Raw genomic sequence first — 17,534 nt, 5'->3', positions numbered from 1 at the left:
TGACTGGGCCAGAGTTGGATACAAACCTGTCTGGCCCTGCCTCCAGACTGGAGACACTGAACTAGATCTGGGGTGCTTATGTAAGTGCTAATAAAAATGGAGATCATGTGAAGTGGCTATGGGCAGGTGTTTCTGGCTCTCCATGCGGCTGGAAAGAGTGACAAACAAGGTTGGGGAGGAAACCAAGGTTATGGCCCACATAAACAGCCCTCTCAGTATGATCCACATACATCTCTCTCCACTGTCACATTGAAGCCAACACTGACATGCTCAATGCAACCTAATACAGCTCTACCAAGCCCCACCTAGTCATATATTCATAACCCTTGACTTATTCCACATTTTGTTGTGTTACAGGCTGAATTTTAAAAAATGGATGAAATAGATATTAGCAAATTTTTACATAAGTATTCACAGAGTCCAAATTTTGTCAGCCTTGAGTATGTCTGTATCAGCTTAGCACATCTTGGAAACCTTTAAGACTCTATAAATTGTTTCACACCCTTCCCCAGATATGCCTCATCACAATTCTACCTCAGAGATCTACAGACAGTTCCTTGGACTTCATGGTATAGTTTCTGCTCTGATATGCACTGTCAACCTTATATAAACAAGCGTGTTTCTTTTCAAACATGTCCAAACAATTTAATTGGCCACAGGTGGACTCCAATCACGTTGTAGTTACAGTTGAAGTCAGAAGTCTACACACACACACACACACACACTGTAGCCAAATACATTTAAACTCAGTTTTTCACAATTTCTGACATTTAATCCTAGTAACAATTCCCTGTCGTAGGTCAGCTAGGATCACCACTTTATTTTAAGAATGTGAAATGTCAGAATAATAGTAGAGAGAATCATTATTTCAGCTTCTATTTCTTTAATCACATTCCCAGTGGGTCAGACATTTACATACACTCAATTAATATTGGTAGCATTGCCTTTAAATTGTTTAACTTGGGTCAAACTTTTCGGGTAGCCTGCCACAAACTTCCCACAATAAGTTGGTTGAATTTTGGCCCATTCCTCCTGACAGAGCTGGTGTAACTGAGTCAGGTTTGAAGGCCTCCTTGCTCGCATATAAGATTGAGGTCAGGGCTTTGTGATGGCCACTCCAATACCTTGATTTTGTTGTCCTTAAGCCATTTTGCCACAACATTGGAAGTATGCTTGGTGTCATTGTCCATTTGGAAGACTAATTTGCGACCAAGCTTTAACGTACTGACTGATGTCTTGATATGTTGCTTCAAAATATCCACATAATTTTCTCCCCTCATGATGCCATCTATTTTGTGAAGTGCACCAGTCGCTCCAGCACCCCCACAACATGATGCTGCCACCCCCGTGCTTCAGGGTTGGGATGGTGTTCTTCGGCTTGCAAGCCTCCCCCTTTTTCCTCCAAACATAACGATGGTCATGATGGCCAAACAGTTCTGTTTTTTGTTTCATCAGACATTTCTCTAAAAAGGAGGACATTTCTCCAAAAAGTACCATCTTTGTCCCCATGTGCAGTTGCAAACCGTAGTCTGGCTTTTTGATGGCGGTTTTGGAGCAGTGGCTTATTCCTTGAGTGGCCTTTCAGGTTGTGTCGATATAGGACTCGTTTTTACTGTGGATATAGATACTTTTGTACCGGTTTTCTCCAGCATCATCACAAGGTCCTTTGCTGTTGTTCTGGGATTGATTTGCACTTTTTGCACCAAAGTATGTTCATTGCTAGGAGACAGAACACATCTTCTTCTGAAGCGTTAAGACAGCTGCATGGTCCCATGGTGTTTATACTTGCATACTATTGTTTGTACAGATGAACATGGCACCTTCAGGCATTTGGAAATTGCTCCCAAGGATGAACCAAACTTGTGGAGGTCTACAATTATTTTTCTAAGGTCTTGGCTGATTTCTTTTGATTTTCCCCATGATGTCAAGCAAAGAGGCACTGAGTTTGAAGGTAGGCCTTGAAATACATCCACAGGTACACCTCCAAATAACTCAAATGATGGAAATCAGAAACTTCTAAAGCCATGACGTAATTTTCTGGAATTTTCCAAGCTGTTTATTAAAGGCACAGTCAACTTAGTGTACGTAAACTTCACTGGAATTGTGATACAGTGAACTTTAAGTGAAATAATCTGTCTGTAAACAATTGTTGGAAAAAATACTTGTGTCATGCAAAGTAGATGTCCTAACTGACTTGCCAAAACTATAGTTTGTTAACAATACATTTGTGGAGTGGTTGAAAAACAAGTTTTAATGACTCCAACCTAAGTGTATGTAAACTTCTGACTTCAACTGTACATCAATGACGATCAAAGGAAATTGGAGCTCAATTTGGTCATAGTAAATATTTACTTAAATCAGATATTTTGTGATTTCATTTTTTTAATGCATTTTATAACATTTCTAAAAACATGTTTTCACTTTGTCATTATGGGGGTAGTGTGTTAATTGGTAACAGGAAAAAAATGGAATCCATTTTGCATTCAGGCTTTAACACAACAAAATGTGGAATAATTCAAGGGGTATGAATCATTTCTGAATACTTTCACTGTATATGGCTCTTTTACCTACCTATAAGCCCAGCTTGTCACTAAAGCTTGACCCAGTCCTGTATTGTTCTGTCCTGCTCAGATCAATTTTCAACCAGAAAAACATCACTGCCCCACACTGACAGCTATTAGCATAGCCAACCTTTGAACCCAGACTGACCCAACAGAACATCCATCTTGGGCCAAGTTTGGTCCAGTCCAGCCAGACTACTCTATCTCAGAACCAGACTCCAAGGGCAGAGTGGTGAGGCAGGAACACCTGGAGCTTGTTACGTTTCACTGAGCAGGTGTCTAAAATGGCACCCTATTCCCTATATACACTGCACTACTTTTGACCAAAGCCCTATGTGGGTCCTTCTCAAAAGTAGTACACTAGATAGGGATCAAGGTGAAACGTTCATGAAAACCCAGCCAGGAAAGCCTCCAACTAAAACATGACTAACATCCAAAAGAGAGAAAAGGCAAAACAGGAAGAAAAGTGATTTATATAATGGCAGACAGAGGCTGGTGGTGAGCCAACAGAGTAGAAAAACAAATGACATAAAACGCCCTCTCCGACTAACCATCTACAAAACGACCTCTTTCCTCTGAATTCAGTTCCATTAACATCCTAAACAGTTCCATTGTGACCTCTGTCATACTGGTTTTACAAACCAATTTAACAACAGAAATAATACAGAGCTTATTGAAAGGTTGGTCACAAAACCCTAATATGAAAAGAGGTATTCAACCCATTTTAAAAAGGGATACATTGTGTAATAATCCAGGCGGTTGTCGAAAGGCTGTGTACATATTTTTGTACTTTATCCTTCTGTTGCAGCCGCGGTACAAGTCCAGACGTAATTTCTCTCTCTGGGACGGAACATAGACTAAAGTGACCTTTCTGTAGGAAGCAAACCCTTTGCCAGTTTATCAGTCTTGCTCTCCATCACCGGTCACTCCCACCTCCCTGCACTGGGTCATATTTGTTACAAAACACATTGAAACACGTAGGGAATACCTGAACATGTCAAAAATAAAACAATTAATTTTTGTTTTCCGTTGCAAGAAGTTGAAACATTCTCTGTTGCATGCCCTAATCAATGTAACCCTGGCGTAAGTGCCAGGAGAAAACCCTTCCAAAAGGAGACTGCTACTGAAAAAACATCTAAACATTTCAAAAAGATTACAAGCCAAGGAGACAGATTAAAATTCAGACCATTTTACACACGCTCTTATCCAGAGAGACTTACAGCAGTGAGTGCATACATTAATACTTTCGAACCCACAACTCTGGCGTTGCAAGCGCCATGCTCTACCTCCACTCCTCCCCTTCCCACTACCGTAAAGGACAGTTACATAACTGGAAGTCATTGGCTGGGGGGGGGGGGGGGGTGAGAGTGAGAGAATGCTCTTCAGTGACAGTGAGAAGTATCAGAATGCACTTCTAGGAAGTGTGTGTGGGGGGTGGGGGGTAAATCAAACAGTCACAAATAGCTATGTATGGGAAGAAAGGGTAATTCATTGACTTGTGTTCCTGATTTTGGTTCCAGAAATAACTCCCTTACCAGTGAAAAAAACTCTGACCCTTATGCAACAGCTGGGACTAAGCCTATTAATAGCTAGGTCAGCTTTGATTATCAAGATCCTAAAGTACACCCAAACACCAATAGAAAACCAGGGGGTGATTTAGGATGGTAGTTTAGTGTGGGTTATGTTCAGCCTGTACCATGTAAACCAGGGATGAGCAACTGGCGTCTGTTTTTGTAGGCCTGCTAATCAATACCACCCCCCACAAAAATGATTTGTAAAATGTTTTAAATACATATATTTTTTAAAATCTTTTTTGAACTCAATTGGGGTCTCAAGAATAGTAGAATGCGCAAGGTACAATTCTGAAATGTGGCTGTGAAAAAAAATGGTCAGTCACTCAATTAGCCCATGTCAGCTAACATTTTTTAGATTAGATAGCTGGCTAGACTAATTAACAAAACTTTTAGTAATCATGGTTGAATTACTGACCAGGGGAACCTCATTAATTTTGCAAGTCACTCTCACTCAGATTTGGAAAAATGTGTCGACGGTGCAGGAAATATGCTTTAAAACTACAAATTGAGTGAATTTCCCTTAGGGCCCCCAAAAGGCTAGGGACAGCTCTAACTGCATGTGGTTATCCTCTTACAGCTCCCCCCCTAATTTCCGCCTGAAGACATACCCAAATCTAACAGCCTGTAGCTCTGGCACAGAACCAAGGATATGCATATTCTTGGTACCATTTGAAAGAAAACACTCTGAAGTGTGTGTACATGTGAATTGAATGTAGGAGAATATAACACAATAGATCTGGTTTAGATAAAACAATGAAAAAAACGTTTATTTTTATATCATCATCTTTAAAATGAACAAGATAAAACAAACATTCAGATAGGATGATGGGGACAATTTCAGTGACAAATATAAGAGGGCAACAGTACTTGTGCAAAGTTTCAGAATGATAACTTCCAAAATGAGTGTGCTACATGACATTTATCATGAAGTCACCCAGGTGTCCCACACAAGTAGCCGAAATGTACCCAAGTGGCCAAATTGGTGAAGGTATACATTTTGAAACAAATAACTATATACAAAATACCAAAATGGTATTCTAACACCCCCCCCCAAAAAGAAAGGAACAAATAATAATTATTGATTAAAAAATATATGTATATATACATTTACAAAATAACATGGGTAACTATTTACACACTCAATATTTGGAAGACCCTCAGTCCTCTAACAAATCAATTTATATAGCCCCAGCCTAAAACCCCAAACAGCAAGCAATGCAGGTGTAGAAGCACGGTGGCTAGGAAAAACTCCCTAGAAAGGCAAAAACCTAGGAAGAAACCTAGAGAGGAACCAGGCTATGAGGGGTGGCCAGTCCTCTTCTGGCTGTGCCGGGTGGAGATCACAGTGGTTGTAGAGGGTGCAACAGGACAGCACCTCAAGAGTAAAAATGAACAGTTTAGGGTTCCATAGCCGCAGGCAGAACAGTTGAAACTGGAACAGCGGCAAGGCCAGGTGGACTGGGGACAGCAAGGAGTCATCATGCCAGGTAGTCCTGACGCATGGTCCTAGGGCTCAGGTCCTCCTCTGAGAGAGAAAGAGAGAATTAGAGAGAGCATACTTAAATTCACACAGGACACCGGATAAGACTCCCATTTGGAGTCAGTGTCACTGTGAAAGAAAATGTTCAGTTAGAATAGTTTCACATGAGCCCTGGATCAACAGGTATAATAAACAGATATATAGAGAGTTGAAGGTTGAATATATTATATTATTATTACCTGCTAGATCTACTGTCTCTTTTATATTATGACAGACCAGCTAGATCTACTGTGTCTATTATATTACAACAGACCAGCTGTATCTACTGTCTCCATTTCACTTTGGCCATTGATGTGGTCCTGCCCTCTCCTCAACAGCCTCAAATTGGCTATTTCATGTGGGTTGGGGTGGGGCGGCAGACACACGCATCTCACATTTCATGACATTACATGTTTATATATTGCTTCTAAAATGTTTTTAAAAAATCAAATAATATTTTATATTATTAATTTCAAACAAGGGCATTAGCATGATAAGAACTTACCAGTCCAAAACGATGTCCTCTCCCGTTCAAAAAAATATTCCTCCACAATCGCTAAATGAAGCGTCCTACAACAATCTCTGTCTCACCTTCCCAATCAATTTATTCTAAAATTGTGTGTACATCTGTATACCTAGACTTAGATTTAGCTTTCCCTGACTTAGTCGCCATAATGATTGATATATAAACAGCTGAATCTGCGTGTTCACCAAACAATGCAGTGTGTAATATGTGCTTCTCCTTCCGGTATGAAACTTCAATAGCGAATGACTCTTGTTACGCTGGAGCTTACTACATGGGTTGGTCTTGCAACGGCTTCACTGCAAGTATATTGTATGTTTCGGATATTCAATGTAAATTTTTTTTAAAGATCCTTGTCACGGATGGGGTATTGGAACAAACGACCACACCGGGTTCCACTCATATCAGCTAAAAACAAAGAGAAGCGACTCCAGTTGGAACGCGATCACCAACACTGGACAATTGAGGAGTGGAAAAACATTGCCTGGTGCAAAGGATCCCGGTTCCTGCTGCGTCATGCTGATGGCAGAGTCAGGGTTGGACATAAGCAGTATGAGTCCATGGACCCATCCTGCCTGGTGTCAACAGTGGTGTACTGGTGTGGGGAATATTTTCTTGGCACAAGATAAGTCCCTTTATACAAACTGAGCAACGATTGAACGCCACAGCACATCCGAAAAGAGCATCTTTGGGATGAGATGGAACGGGCTGTTTGCAGTATGTATGTACCGCCGTCCAATCTTTTATTTTATTTCACCTTTATTTAACCAGGTAGGCTAGTTGAGAACAATCTCATTTGCAACTGCGACATGGCCAAGATAAAACATAGCAATTCGACACATACAACAACACAGAGTTACACATGGAATAAACAAAACATACAGTCAATAATACAGTAGAACAAAAGAAAACAAAAAGTCTATATACAGTGAGTGCAAATGAGGTAAGTTAAGGAAATAAATAGGCCATGGTGGCGAAGTAATTACAATATAGCAATTAAACACTGGAAAGGTAGATCAGCAGAAGATGAATGTGCAGGTAGAGATACTGGGGTGCAAAGGAGCAAAATAAATAAATACCAGTATGGGGATGAGGTAGGTAGATAGATGGGCTGTTTACAGATAGCCTAGGTACAGGTGCAGTGATCTGTAAACTGCTCTGACAGCTGGTGCTTAAAGCTAGTGAGGGAGATGTGAGTCTCCAGCTTCAGAGATTTTTGCAATTCGTTCCAGTCATGGGCAGCAGAGAACTGGAAGGAAAGACAACCAAAGGAGGAATTGGCTTTGGGGGTGACCAGTGAGATATACCTGCTGGAGCGCGTGCTACAGGTGGGAGATGCTATGGTGACCAGCGAGCTGAGATAAGGCGGGGCTTTACCTAGCAGAGACTTGTATCTGCAGCAATTGCCTGATTCCATCGCGTCAGCATGGACCAACATCCCAGTGTTATATTTCCAACACCTTGTAGAGTCAATGCCCTGAAGAATTCAGGGTGTTCCGGGGATAAGGAAGGTCCGACCTCGTACTAGATGTGTGTACCTAAAACTGGCAACGGAGTGTATATCGTCAAGCGATCATGGATTTCTACTGTTATAGATGCCTCTGACCAGGTGAGTTGAGGACATCAGCACCATTCCACTAGACAGTGGGGACACAATTAGGGTCTATTCACCAAAAACAGGACTTCGGAAAACAAAAACTCCTTCCGATTGGTAGTGAATAATTCAAAAAAACAAAAACAACTCTCTCTCAGATAGGGAGTGGACTAACTCTGTGGCAACGACACTTTACACACAGCAAGCCATGGCAGTCGTCCAATCATAATAGCCAGTGAGATAAAGGGGAGTTGGCCTCCATGCAACACTGTAGGAATACTCACAACAAAGACTATTTTACATAAGCCTGGGAAACACACAAAGGCCACCACAGCGATGACACATTGACTACCCATCAACTTCCTGTCCTAATTCATTCCAGAAGCATGGAAAGTGCAGTCCATGTCTTTCACAATCATGACTTGTATGTATACTGTGCTTCCTGAAGGAGCCTGACATTTACATAAGCAGCGCTTCTCTCCCTCCCCCCTTCCCCGACTGCTTCTTCTGGGGTATCTTGGATGGGAGGGGTGTAGGGTAGAGGATGGGGGGGGGCGCTTTCACTTTGTGTAACCCTGTGGCTTTCTGATGTTACCCTGGTCGTTTATGGAACGCTGCTTTACAGGCAGTGCTTGGCTAAAGTCAAACCGTTCCTGCGGCAGAGAATCAGCATTTGCGTAGTGCTGATTATCAGACCGACAATTACCAATTACCAGACCGACAATTACCAACAGGCGATGTGCCCTGATGAATACCAGGGGGCGCCATGACAACAAGAGGAACTGACTGGTAAACAACAACAATGGCTCAAGGTCATCATGGTCTCCATGTGTCACTAAGACAATGAATTATCTGGAAAGAGTTAATTTACTTCCTCTTCTCCAATGCACTTTAACCCAGCATTTCTTAACCCAGTCGTTTCACATTGACAACTTGACCTATTCAACCACTAGCACACCTGAATCAACTCGTCAAATAACCATCAAGACACTGAATGTTGGTATTGGTATAGATCAAATATGTGAGGACTAGGTTGAGAAACAACGTTCAAAGCTCTCAGAATCCATGTCATCTGAGTGGAGTGGACATGCAACACTAGTGCCAAGTCTGATCCAGGTCCATGAATCACATGAGTGTAATGTTTCAGAGGCCCCGTTTCCTGGCAGCCTGGCCTATATGTGTGTATGTCATGTTCCTACTTCATACAGTGCTGCTGAAGCTCGCTCTGACCCACGGAGTTACACAACAGGTCTGCAGGCAGGTGTGGGACTGCGCCAACTGAACCTAATCCAGAAGACGCCCAGGCAGCCATACCAGAACATTTGTCAGAGCGAGGTGGGAAATCAAACCACATAATTAGAATGACTAATTCCACAAATCCCACAAACCACTGAGCCAGAATCAGAGAAAAACTCAGTGCTTCAGATTGAGGGCCTTAGATCCACTAGGAGCCCAAAAGAAGACATCCAAAGGGTGAGCGAGCCACTGACCCACAAAAAAAAACACACTAGTGAAGTGGTCTCCCTCTCTTCATCTACGTCAGTAAGGAGATTACAGAACTCTCAGTCCAGTGTACAAAAACCAGAGAAGCCCCTACGCTCAGCATCACAGCAGCAACACGTGTTCACTGAGTGACTTCAGGTCACGGAGCGGGGAAACTGCCGGAAGCTGCAATACAGAGCCACCTTTCACAGAGGTTCACCTCAGGACAAAATAATTACCAGTACCATTGACCGGGAGTTGTAATAAGCTTGATTAACCTTTCGCAAGTGGGTATACATTACACACAGACCATGTGAGCCAGAGCAGATTATTTACAAAGACACAATCAGCACTTGCCAACTTAATATTAAGGTTCCTGTGTAAATTCGATGTGCGAGAGGTCAATATGTGCCAACCCAAAGAAGTCTTAGTACTACAGCCGTGAATAAAGGATAACTAAGGGGTCAATAGACTGTGTTAAAATCTATGAGCTCAATGGTTAGTCCTCCCCCCCCGTGGCAAGTTACCCCAATAAGATGACACATTTTGCCTCTATTTCCTACCCCCTGTTGACACACACACCAACAGCACAATGAGCATGGACTCAGGCAGAGGGACGCTTATGTAACGGCAGCCTCTGGCTGTTACACAAGCCAAAGAACCGCACATCTAATAAAGTACACGCCCAATCACAAACTACCCACAGAACAGACTTTAATTCCTACAATGTACATTCAAACAAAACCATATCTTCTGTTCCCATCAACAATGTATGGCAGCCCTTCCCCTAGAACAGGCTATTCTAAGTCTGTGTTTCAACCCCAGAAAAGTAGTTTTACAGCTGTTGTGTTTTACCATGGCTTACACGGGAAACAACCTGAGAGGCAGACAGCTGCTCATCAGTTTCCATGTAAAAATCTCAGTCAACTTGATCAGTCCCCTATCTAGAAATAGACAAAGCAAAATCAGAAAAACAAAGCTATTCTGCAAAAAACAATGAATTCCGAAAAAATTGAAACTAATTGTGGAATAAATAAAACAAAGGGCACGCCTTGCAGAGGATAGGAGAGGAGGACACGACTTGCATAACTAGCCTGACAGCCCTGTTGAACAGGGACAGGAGGAGTGTTAGTGGAGCGTTGAGGGGGGTGGCCGCGTGGCTGTGCGACCCCCAGTGTTCGGAGACTGATCTAGTGATATACTTGGCCAGTATCTCTCAGACTGGAGAGATTACCATGACCCGGGTCAGCAGAAGGCAGGGAGGGTGCTTCTATAACAATAACCCCTCATGTTGTGTGACTAACACTCCACTCTGACCGGGGAGGGGGGCTTGTCTCTGAAACCACCATGCTAAGGGTTCACTTAAAACATGGGAAATCGGAATCTATTGCTCACACTATTATACAGCTCATCTTGGATGCAAGCATGTTAATGCAGAGGTGTTAAATAACATGTTTTGGCATTGTAGGGTAGACAAGTGTAGTGACAAGTGTAGTGACACCCTCGAATCATCAGGACACATCCTAGGATCTCTGTTCAGCAGATCACATGTTGGGGACATTGTCAGAGCGTTCTACAAAGTGTGATCGTGACAGAGTTGTTAACCAGGCAGCTGGTAGTCTAGCAGTTAAGAGCGTTGGGAAAGTAACCAAAAGGTTGCTGGTTCGAGTCCCCGAGCCAACTAGCTGAAAAATCTGTCTACGTGCTCTTCAGCAAGGCACTTATCCAGAGATACTTACAGGAGCAATTAGGGTTAAGAGGTCTGCTAAAACATGGTTTCCCCCCTGGGTCCACGTATGGTTTTTGCCCTAGCACTACTTAGCTGATTCAAATAATCCAAGCTTGATGATCCGGGCGCCAGGACCGAGTTCAAGAAACACTGTGCTAAATGAGTACAATATATAAAGGTAATGTGGTCGACATAGACAACTCCCCCATGCCCATTAGAAGTGGCCACACTGATCACAACATAACTGTCAACCCAATCAACTACCACAACCAGAGGAATGGACAGAAACAATAAGAAAGGAGACAAACACAGGCTACCAGTAAATCACAATCTTAGAAGAAGGTAACCACATCCCTCATGTGATGTGTTCTATAGTATATAAATACATGTTTGTTGTTGTAGTTTACCATATGTTGTTCCTCGTGCTGCACCCATTCAGACTGACTAGTACCGTTTCATCGAACACTAAATCCTCCCACTGCCACCTGTTTAGGTTACCGTAGAAACGGTCAAAGAGCCTCCACATCAAATAAAACATCTGAGCGCTCCTAACAGAGAACAACATGAAAGAGAGAAAGACCAAATGAGAGACAAACAGATTGAATGAAAGGATGGCTGGTGTCAAACTGATGCATAAGTAGGGAGCGTTATATAACACTGTTGCACACTGTTACAAAACAACTCCAATTCACAGACAGTAAGTACAATGTAAAACACCCCGGTTATCATCAACAAATGTAAAACACCACCCCGGTTCTGCACTACAATGTAAAACACCACCCCGGTTCTGCACTACAATGTAAAACACCACCCCGGTTCTGCACTACAATGTAAAACACCACCCCGGTTCTGCACTACAATGTAAAACACCACCCCGGTTCTGCACTACAATGTAAAACACCACCCCGGTTCTGCACTACAATGTAAAACACCACCCCGGTTCTGCACTACAATGTAAAACACCACCCCGGTTCTGCACTACAATGTAAAACACCACCCCGGTTCTGCACTACAATGTAAAACACCACCCCGGTTCTGCACTACAATGTAAAACACCCTGGTTCTTCATCATCATCCAGATTTCTCACTAACAACAAATTATTAATCTACACATCTTTCTCCGGTAATCCTTGATTCAGCCTCAGTGTCCACCTCAGTCATCACGTCACCCCCACCTGCTGCTGTCCCAAGAGTCAGTGACACTCCCCACCCACCAAGGAGTATCAGGGTGCCAGCAGGGTTCAGGGGGTCACCTACCTGCAAAGGTCTCCGACTCCTCCAGCAGCAGCATGCTTAGAATCTCCGTGAGGGGTGTGTGGAGTGTCCCAAAAGCTTGTAGAGGGTGTGTGGTGGTGATGCTGCTACTCCCCGCTTCTCTGTGTCGTCTTGCTCAATCTCTCTGTTACCGGTCTCTGAGGCTGGGGGAACAGGTGGCCTGACTACTGCCGTCTGCTCTGAAAACTCACTAACTCACTTCCTCGAGTGAGAAAAGTCTTTGCCTACAAGCTGTAAGGCAGAACCTGGCTTCTTGTTCTACTTTTGGGTCTTTGGCGTTACCGGTTTATCTGAAGAGTTTTTTCCCCTACTAACCGATTGACAGGATGAGTGAGTGGCAGTAGGCTAGCTCATCCCTGTCCTAAGCGGCAATATGAGTCGAGTCAGGCTCTTGACAACCAGGAAACTCTACTAAAAACTCATTACATAACCTTTCATGGTGGAGCTGGGGGCCTCGTCAGGGGGGCTGTCTATGTACGCACACCACTATCCTACGGAAGAGAGGGAGAGTAAGAGCAGAGATGCCGACTGGGCAGAAGGAGCAGCATGTGTGCCGTGTAAAACAGGGGAGAGACTGCAGGCAGGGGCGCTCGAAAGACAGAGTAGCAATGGAAATATTTCATCATGTAGTTAGGTAGATGTGGCCAAATGATAAATGACATGTCACGTCTAAACATATGCACTCTTGAAGGATGGAGAAGAGAAAGACAGAGAAAAAGAAAAAGTGGACCAAAACTAGACAATAAAATAAAATGTATGAAACCTCCCTCCACGGCTATTCAACTACTGCTAAAGCGAGATTCCCCCTTAGTCAAGATTCCACCTCCTCCTAGCCAAGACCTCAAACCCCCAAAACAGGTTTAGACACTTTTCCCCATGACCTCTGTATAAACAGTGATATCCTCCTACTCTAGAATGGGTCTCATCTCTGTCCTCTTGCCAAGCCAGAGTATCCATATCAGCTCCACTCTGCCATACTGCCCCAGACTTCCAGAGTATTGAGAGCATGGTTCTGTAAGCAGAGCCACAGCCACAAGGGACAATTATAAAACAATGAGGGGCTGAAAGCAGCCCAGCTCTGTCTGGCCGTCACAAACACCCCTTCCAGTCGCCCCACCAACTGACACCATGAAGTCAGCAGGCCCCTCCTCAGTGAGGCTGCCTTAGGTAATGGAGGTAAGAGTTCATTCGGACAGAGGGAACAGATGGATTGAGGAAAAAGTAAGAGAGGGCGCTCAACAACGTAGTGGAGCCAGGTCCCGGGACCATTCCAAACACACACCTTACCCGGATCACTTTACAAACACTCACACTAAAAACACATCTTTACAATCCCCTCCCCAGCCTCCCCTTGTGGAGGAAAGAGCTAGAAACAAGAGAGGGTGGGAGGGAGGGGAAAGAAGAGGTAGAAGCAGCCCTATAAAGATTGCTAGCTTGACAATACAGGAGTCTTCTCTCATCCCAAAGAGTAGGCCATTTCTCCCACGCATCTCCATAGACATGCCTTTACTTCTCTCAAGTATCTTAGCTCACATTTCTCTGTTTACATAAACAGTCTCAGAAAATGAAAGGGGGCTGAACTGGGTAATTGACACTGATAAACATTCAAATCCATATCAGAATGTTCCTGTTGAGTGACACAGCAAAAGAAAAGCAGGGGCAAAACAATGTGCTGGATTTGTTTACTGCTATACAGACAGACTTCCCTGCTATTACCACCAACCAACACAGATACACACAGACAACACATACAAAAAAAACACTTAAACTCAACTCTTAAAAGAGGTGTTGTCTTTAATGGGGAGCAGCTATTTCTTGACAATGACAGCCTTAAAGAGTCAGCTTCGTTTAGGGCCTAGGTGCCAACCGAACTGAACTCGGCTAGCCAAACGAGTGTGCTCGCATACTCCCTTAAAAGACCTACAATTGGGGGGAAAAAAGAAATGAAAAAGTGGAAATAGTACTGTTTGTCAATTTTGAGACACCGTAGCCAGTATACCCTTCCTCAAAAGTCAGAATTAATCGAAGATAATGACAGACTTCATGAGTTAATTTTCACATTTTCATTATGCCGTTTTAGTCACGCAATTTTACATCCAACTAAGATGCTTGGTGCAGTATTACTAAATGAAAAAATGTGCATGAAAATTAGTCGGCTCTCGTTGAATGACAACAGACTTTACTGAAGAATCTCTGTCGACCAATCACCGACGAAGGAGCATAAACTTCAGCTTGCGTCCAGAAATGTTTTTCTGTGCCCGAACAGCCGACAAAACCCTAGCAGATGTCACAAAATGTGGTCATGATATATGCACCAACTCCACCGAACTGTTCCGCTGGGAAGCATGTGGTCCCCCCCCCCCCCGGTCATGAGAACAAAGTCTGTTCTCATGATGGTTCTTCCCAGGCCAGGCTGTGCCTCTAGGTCCCCGTCACCTTTGCTCCCTCACTCACCCAATATCCAGGTCACAAAGACGGCTCACACACTCAACTTGACCCAGAAACAGGAGCTTCTGCCGGGCAGAGGAACCAGCCCTGTGCCCTCTGAGCTGTAACAAGGTGCTTTAAACCTACTAGAACTTCTGGCTGCATATCCATGGTCCCGCATACATAAAACACACATTCGCACACACACCCTTGACCTTCTACAGAGCCTCCCCCTGGTCTTGTCTCCAGGTTATTTTCAGCTGCTCTCAGACCCCCTTGACTATTCTTCAAACTACATTTTTGACTAATGGCTCCTGTTGTTCCCTGACACATGCTGCAGCTCTGTGCCGCTTCACAGGAACCAGGGGGTGGGGGAGCCGCTTCACAGGAACCAGGGGGTGGGGGAGCCGATTCACAGGAACCAGGGGGTGGGGGAGCCGCTTCACAGGAACCAGGGGGTGGGGGAGCCGCTTCACAGGAACCAGGGGGTGGGGAGCCCCATACAGTCCCCTCTGCCTCTCTCCCTGCCCGCCTTCCTCCCCTCTGCCTCTCCCCCTGCATGCTACCCTACCCTTTTTTTTGTAATAAATGACAATTACAACAATACTGAATGAACACTTATTTTAACTTAATATAATACATCAATAAATTCAATTTAGTCTCAAATAAATAATGAAACATGTTCAATTTGGTTTAAATAATGCAAAAACAAAGTGTTGGAGAAGAAAGTAAAAGTGCAATATGTGCCATGTAAGAAAGCTAACGTTTAAGTTCCTTGCAGAACATGATAACATATGAAAGCTGGTGGTTCCTTTTAACATGAGTCTTGAATATTCCCAGGTAAGAAGTTTTAGGTTGTAGGTATAGGAATTATAGGACTATTTTTCTCTATACCATTTGTATTTCATATACCTTTGACTATTGGATGTTCTTATTGGCACTTTAGCATTGCCAGTGTAACAGTATAGCTTCCATCCCTCTCCTCGCCACTACCTGGGCTCGAACCAGGGACACAACAGCCACCCTCGAAGCAGCGTTACCCATGCAGAGCAAGGGGAACTACTCCAAGTCTCAGAGCGAGTCACGATTGAAACGCTATTAGCGCGCACCCTGCTAACTAGCTAACCATTTCACATCGGTTACACCAGCCTAATCTCGGGAGTTGATAGGCTTGAAGTCATAAACAGCGCAATGCTTGAAGCATTGCGAAGAGCTGCTGGCAAAACGCACGAAAGTGCTGTTTGAATGAATGCTTATGAGCCTGCTGGTGCCTACCATCGCTCAGTCAGACTGCTCTATCAAATCATAACATAATAACACACAGAAATACGAGCCTCAGGTCATTAATATGGTCGAATCTGGAAACTATCATTTCAAAAACAAATACGGAACCGTTCCGTATTTGATCTAAAACGGGTGGAATCCCTGTGTGTAAATATTGCTGTTACATTGCACAACCTTCAATGTCATAATTACGTAAAATTCTGGCAAATGAGTTCGCAATGAGCCAGGCGGCCCAAACTGTTGCATATACCCTGACTCTGCGTACAATGAACACAAGAGAAGTGACACAATGTCACCTGGTTAATATTGCCTGCTAACCTGGATTTCTTTTAGCTAATTAGGCAGGTTTAAAAATATATACTTCTGTGTATTGATTTGAAGAAAAGGCATTGATGTTTATGGTTAGGTACACGGAGCAAACGACAGTCCTTTTTCGCAACAGCGCACCGCATTGATTATATGAAACGCAGGACACGCTAGATAAACTAGTAATATCATCAACCATGTGTAGTTAGAACTAGTGATGATTGATTGTTTTTTATAAGATAAGTTTAATGCTAGCTAGCAACTTACCTTGGTGGTTAGAGTGGTTAGAGCGTTGGACTAGTAACCGTAAGGTTGCAAGATTGAATCCCTGAGCTGACAAGGTAAAAATCTGTCGTTCTGCCCCTGAACAAGGCAGTTAACCCACCGTTCCTAGGCCGTCATTGAAAATAAGAATGTGTTCTTAACTGACTTGCCTAGTTAAATAAAGTTGTCAAAAATAAAAAAGGGCAAAAATCGGCGCCCAAAAATACCGATTTCCGATTGTTATGAAAACTTGAAATCGGCCCTAATTAAATCGACCATTCCGATTAATCGGTCGACCTCTGGCCTCTATCCATGACTGCCCTCTTGCATGTCTCCCTGCCTGCCTGCCTCTCCCCTGGTCTCTCTCCCTGCCTGCCTGCCTCTCCTCTGGTCTCTCTCCCTGCCTGCAGCATGTCAGTCTGTCCCTCAGCTTCACACAGTCAATCATGCTATGCTTTGCTTATGGCACGACACCTCTCTGTCCGTCTAACCTCAGCTGCTACCCCAAATATACTTTCCCCCCTGCCTCCATCCGGCTGTTAGTGTTGTTTTGAACTACACACAGAGGGAAGGTGGAGGGCCACAGCACAGTGAAGGGCCACATCACAGGGGGAAGGTGGAGGGCCACATCACAGAGGGACAGTGGAGGGCCACAGCACAGAGGGAAGGTGGAGGGCCACATCACAGAGGGACGGTGGAGCGCCACAGCACAGAGGGACGGTGGAGCGCCACAGCACAGAGGGACGGTGGAGGGCACAAACATAGCACCTCATATAGGGCTGCTGCTACATGACTGAGCTCTCACACCAGCACAAGGGAACCAGAGGGAGAGGGGGATGGGAGGAAGAAGAGAAAGAAGATAAGTGGGAACTGAACTTCCTGTGGGAGCGTTGGTAAGGTATAGCAGCAAAAGGATTGGTAGGAGAGAAAAGACAGGGAGAGGAAGAGAATATAAGTACGCACACGAGAGAAAGGGGGAGAGAGCGAGCGTCCAGG

At 44.0% G+C, this 17,534-nt stretch overlaps 1 protein-coding gene across 3 annotated transcripts in view; it reads right to left on the bottom strand.

Annotated features, from left to right (window-relative positions):
- The window catches only part of LOC109868952 (helicase ARIP4), a 74,230-nt gene that overhangs the window by 36,820 nt on the left and 19,876 nt on the right, over positions 1–17,534 (bottom strand). Inside the window, exon 1 of one of the 3 annotated variants that reach the window (XM_031803968.1) lies at positions 12,240–12,711. The exons of the other annotated variants lie outside the window; for them this stretch is intronic. Within the exon in view, the coding sequence (XP_031659828.1) occupies positions 12,240–12,273 (34 nt within the window). The 5' untranslated portion in view covers positions 12,274–12,711. Of the gene's footprint in view, positions 1–12,239; positions 12,712–17,534 lie in introns of those variants that run through there. 3 annotated transcript variants of the gene reach the window in all.

This window comes from Oncorhynchus kisutch, linkage group LG24 (genome assembly GCF_002021735.2).
Source record: "Oncorhynchus kisutch isolate 150728-3 linkage group LG24, Okis_V2, whole genome shotgun sequence".
NCBI classification, from domain to species: Eukaryota; Metazoa; Chordata; class Actinopteri; order Salmoniformes; family Salmonidae; genus Oncorhynchus; species Oncorhynchus kisutch.
This window is presented reverse-complemented; position numbering and strand designations above follow the sequence as displayed.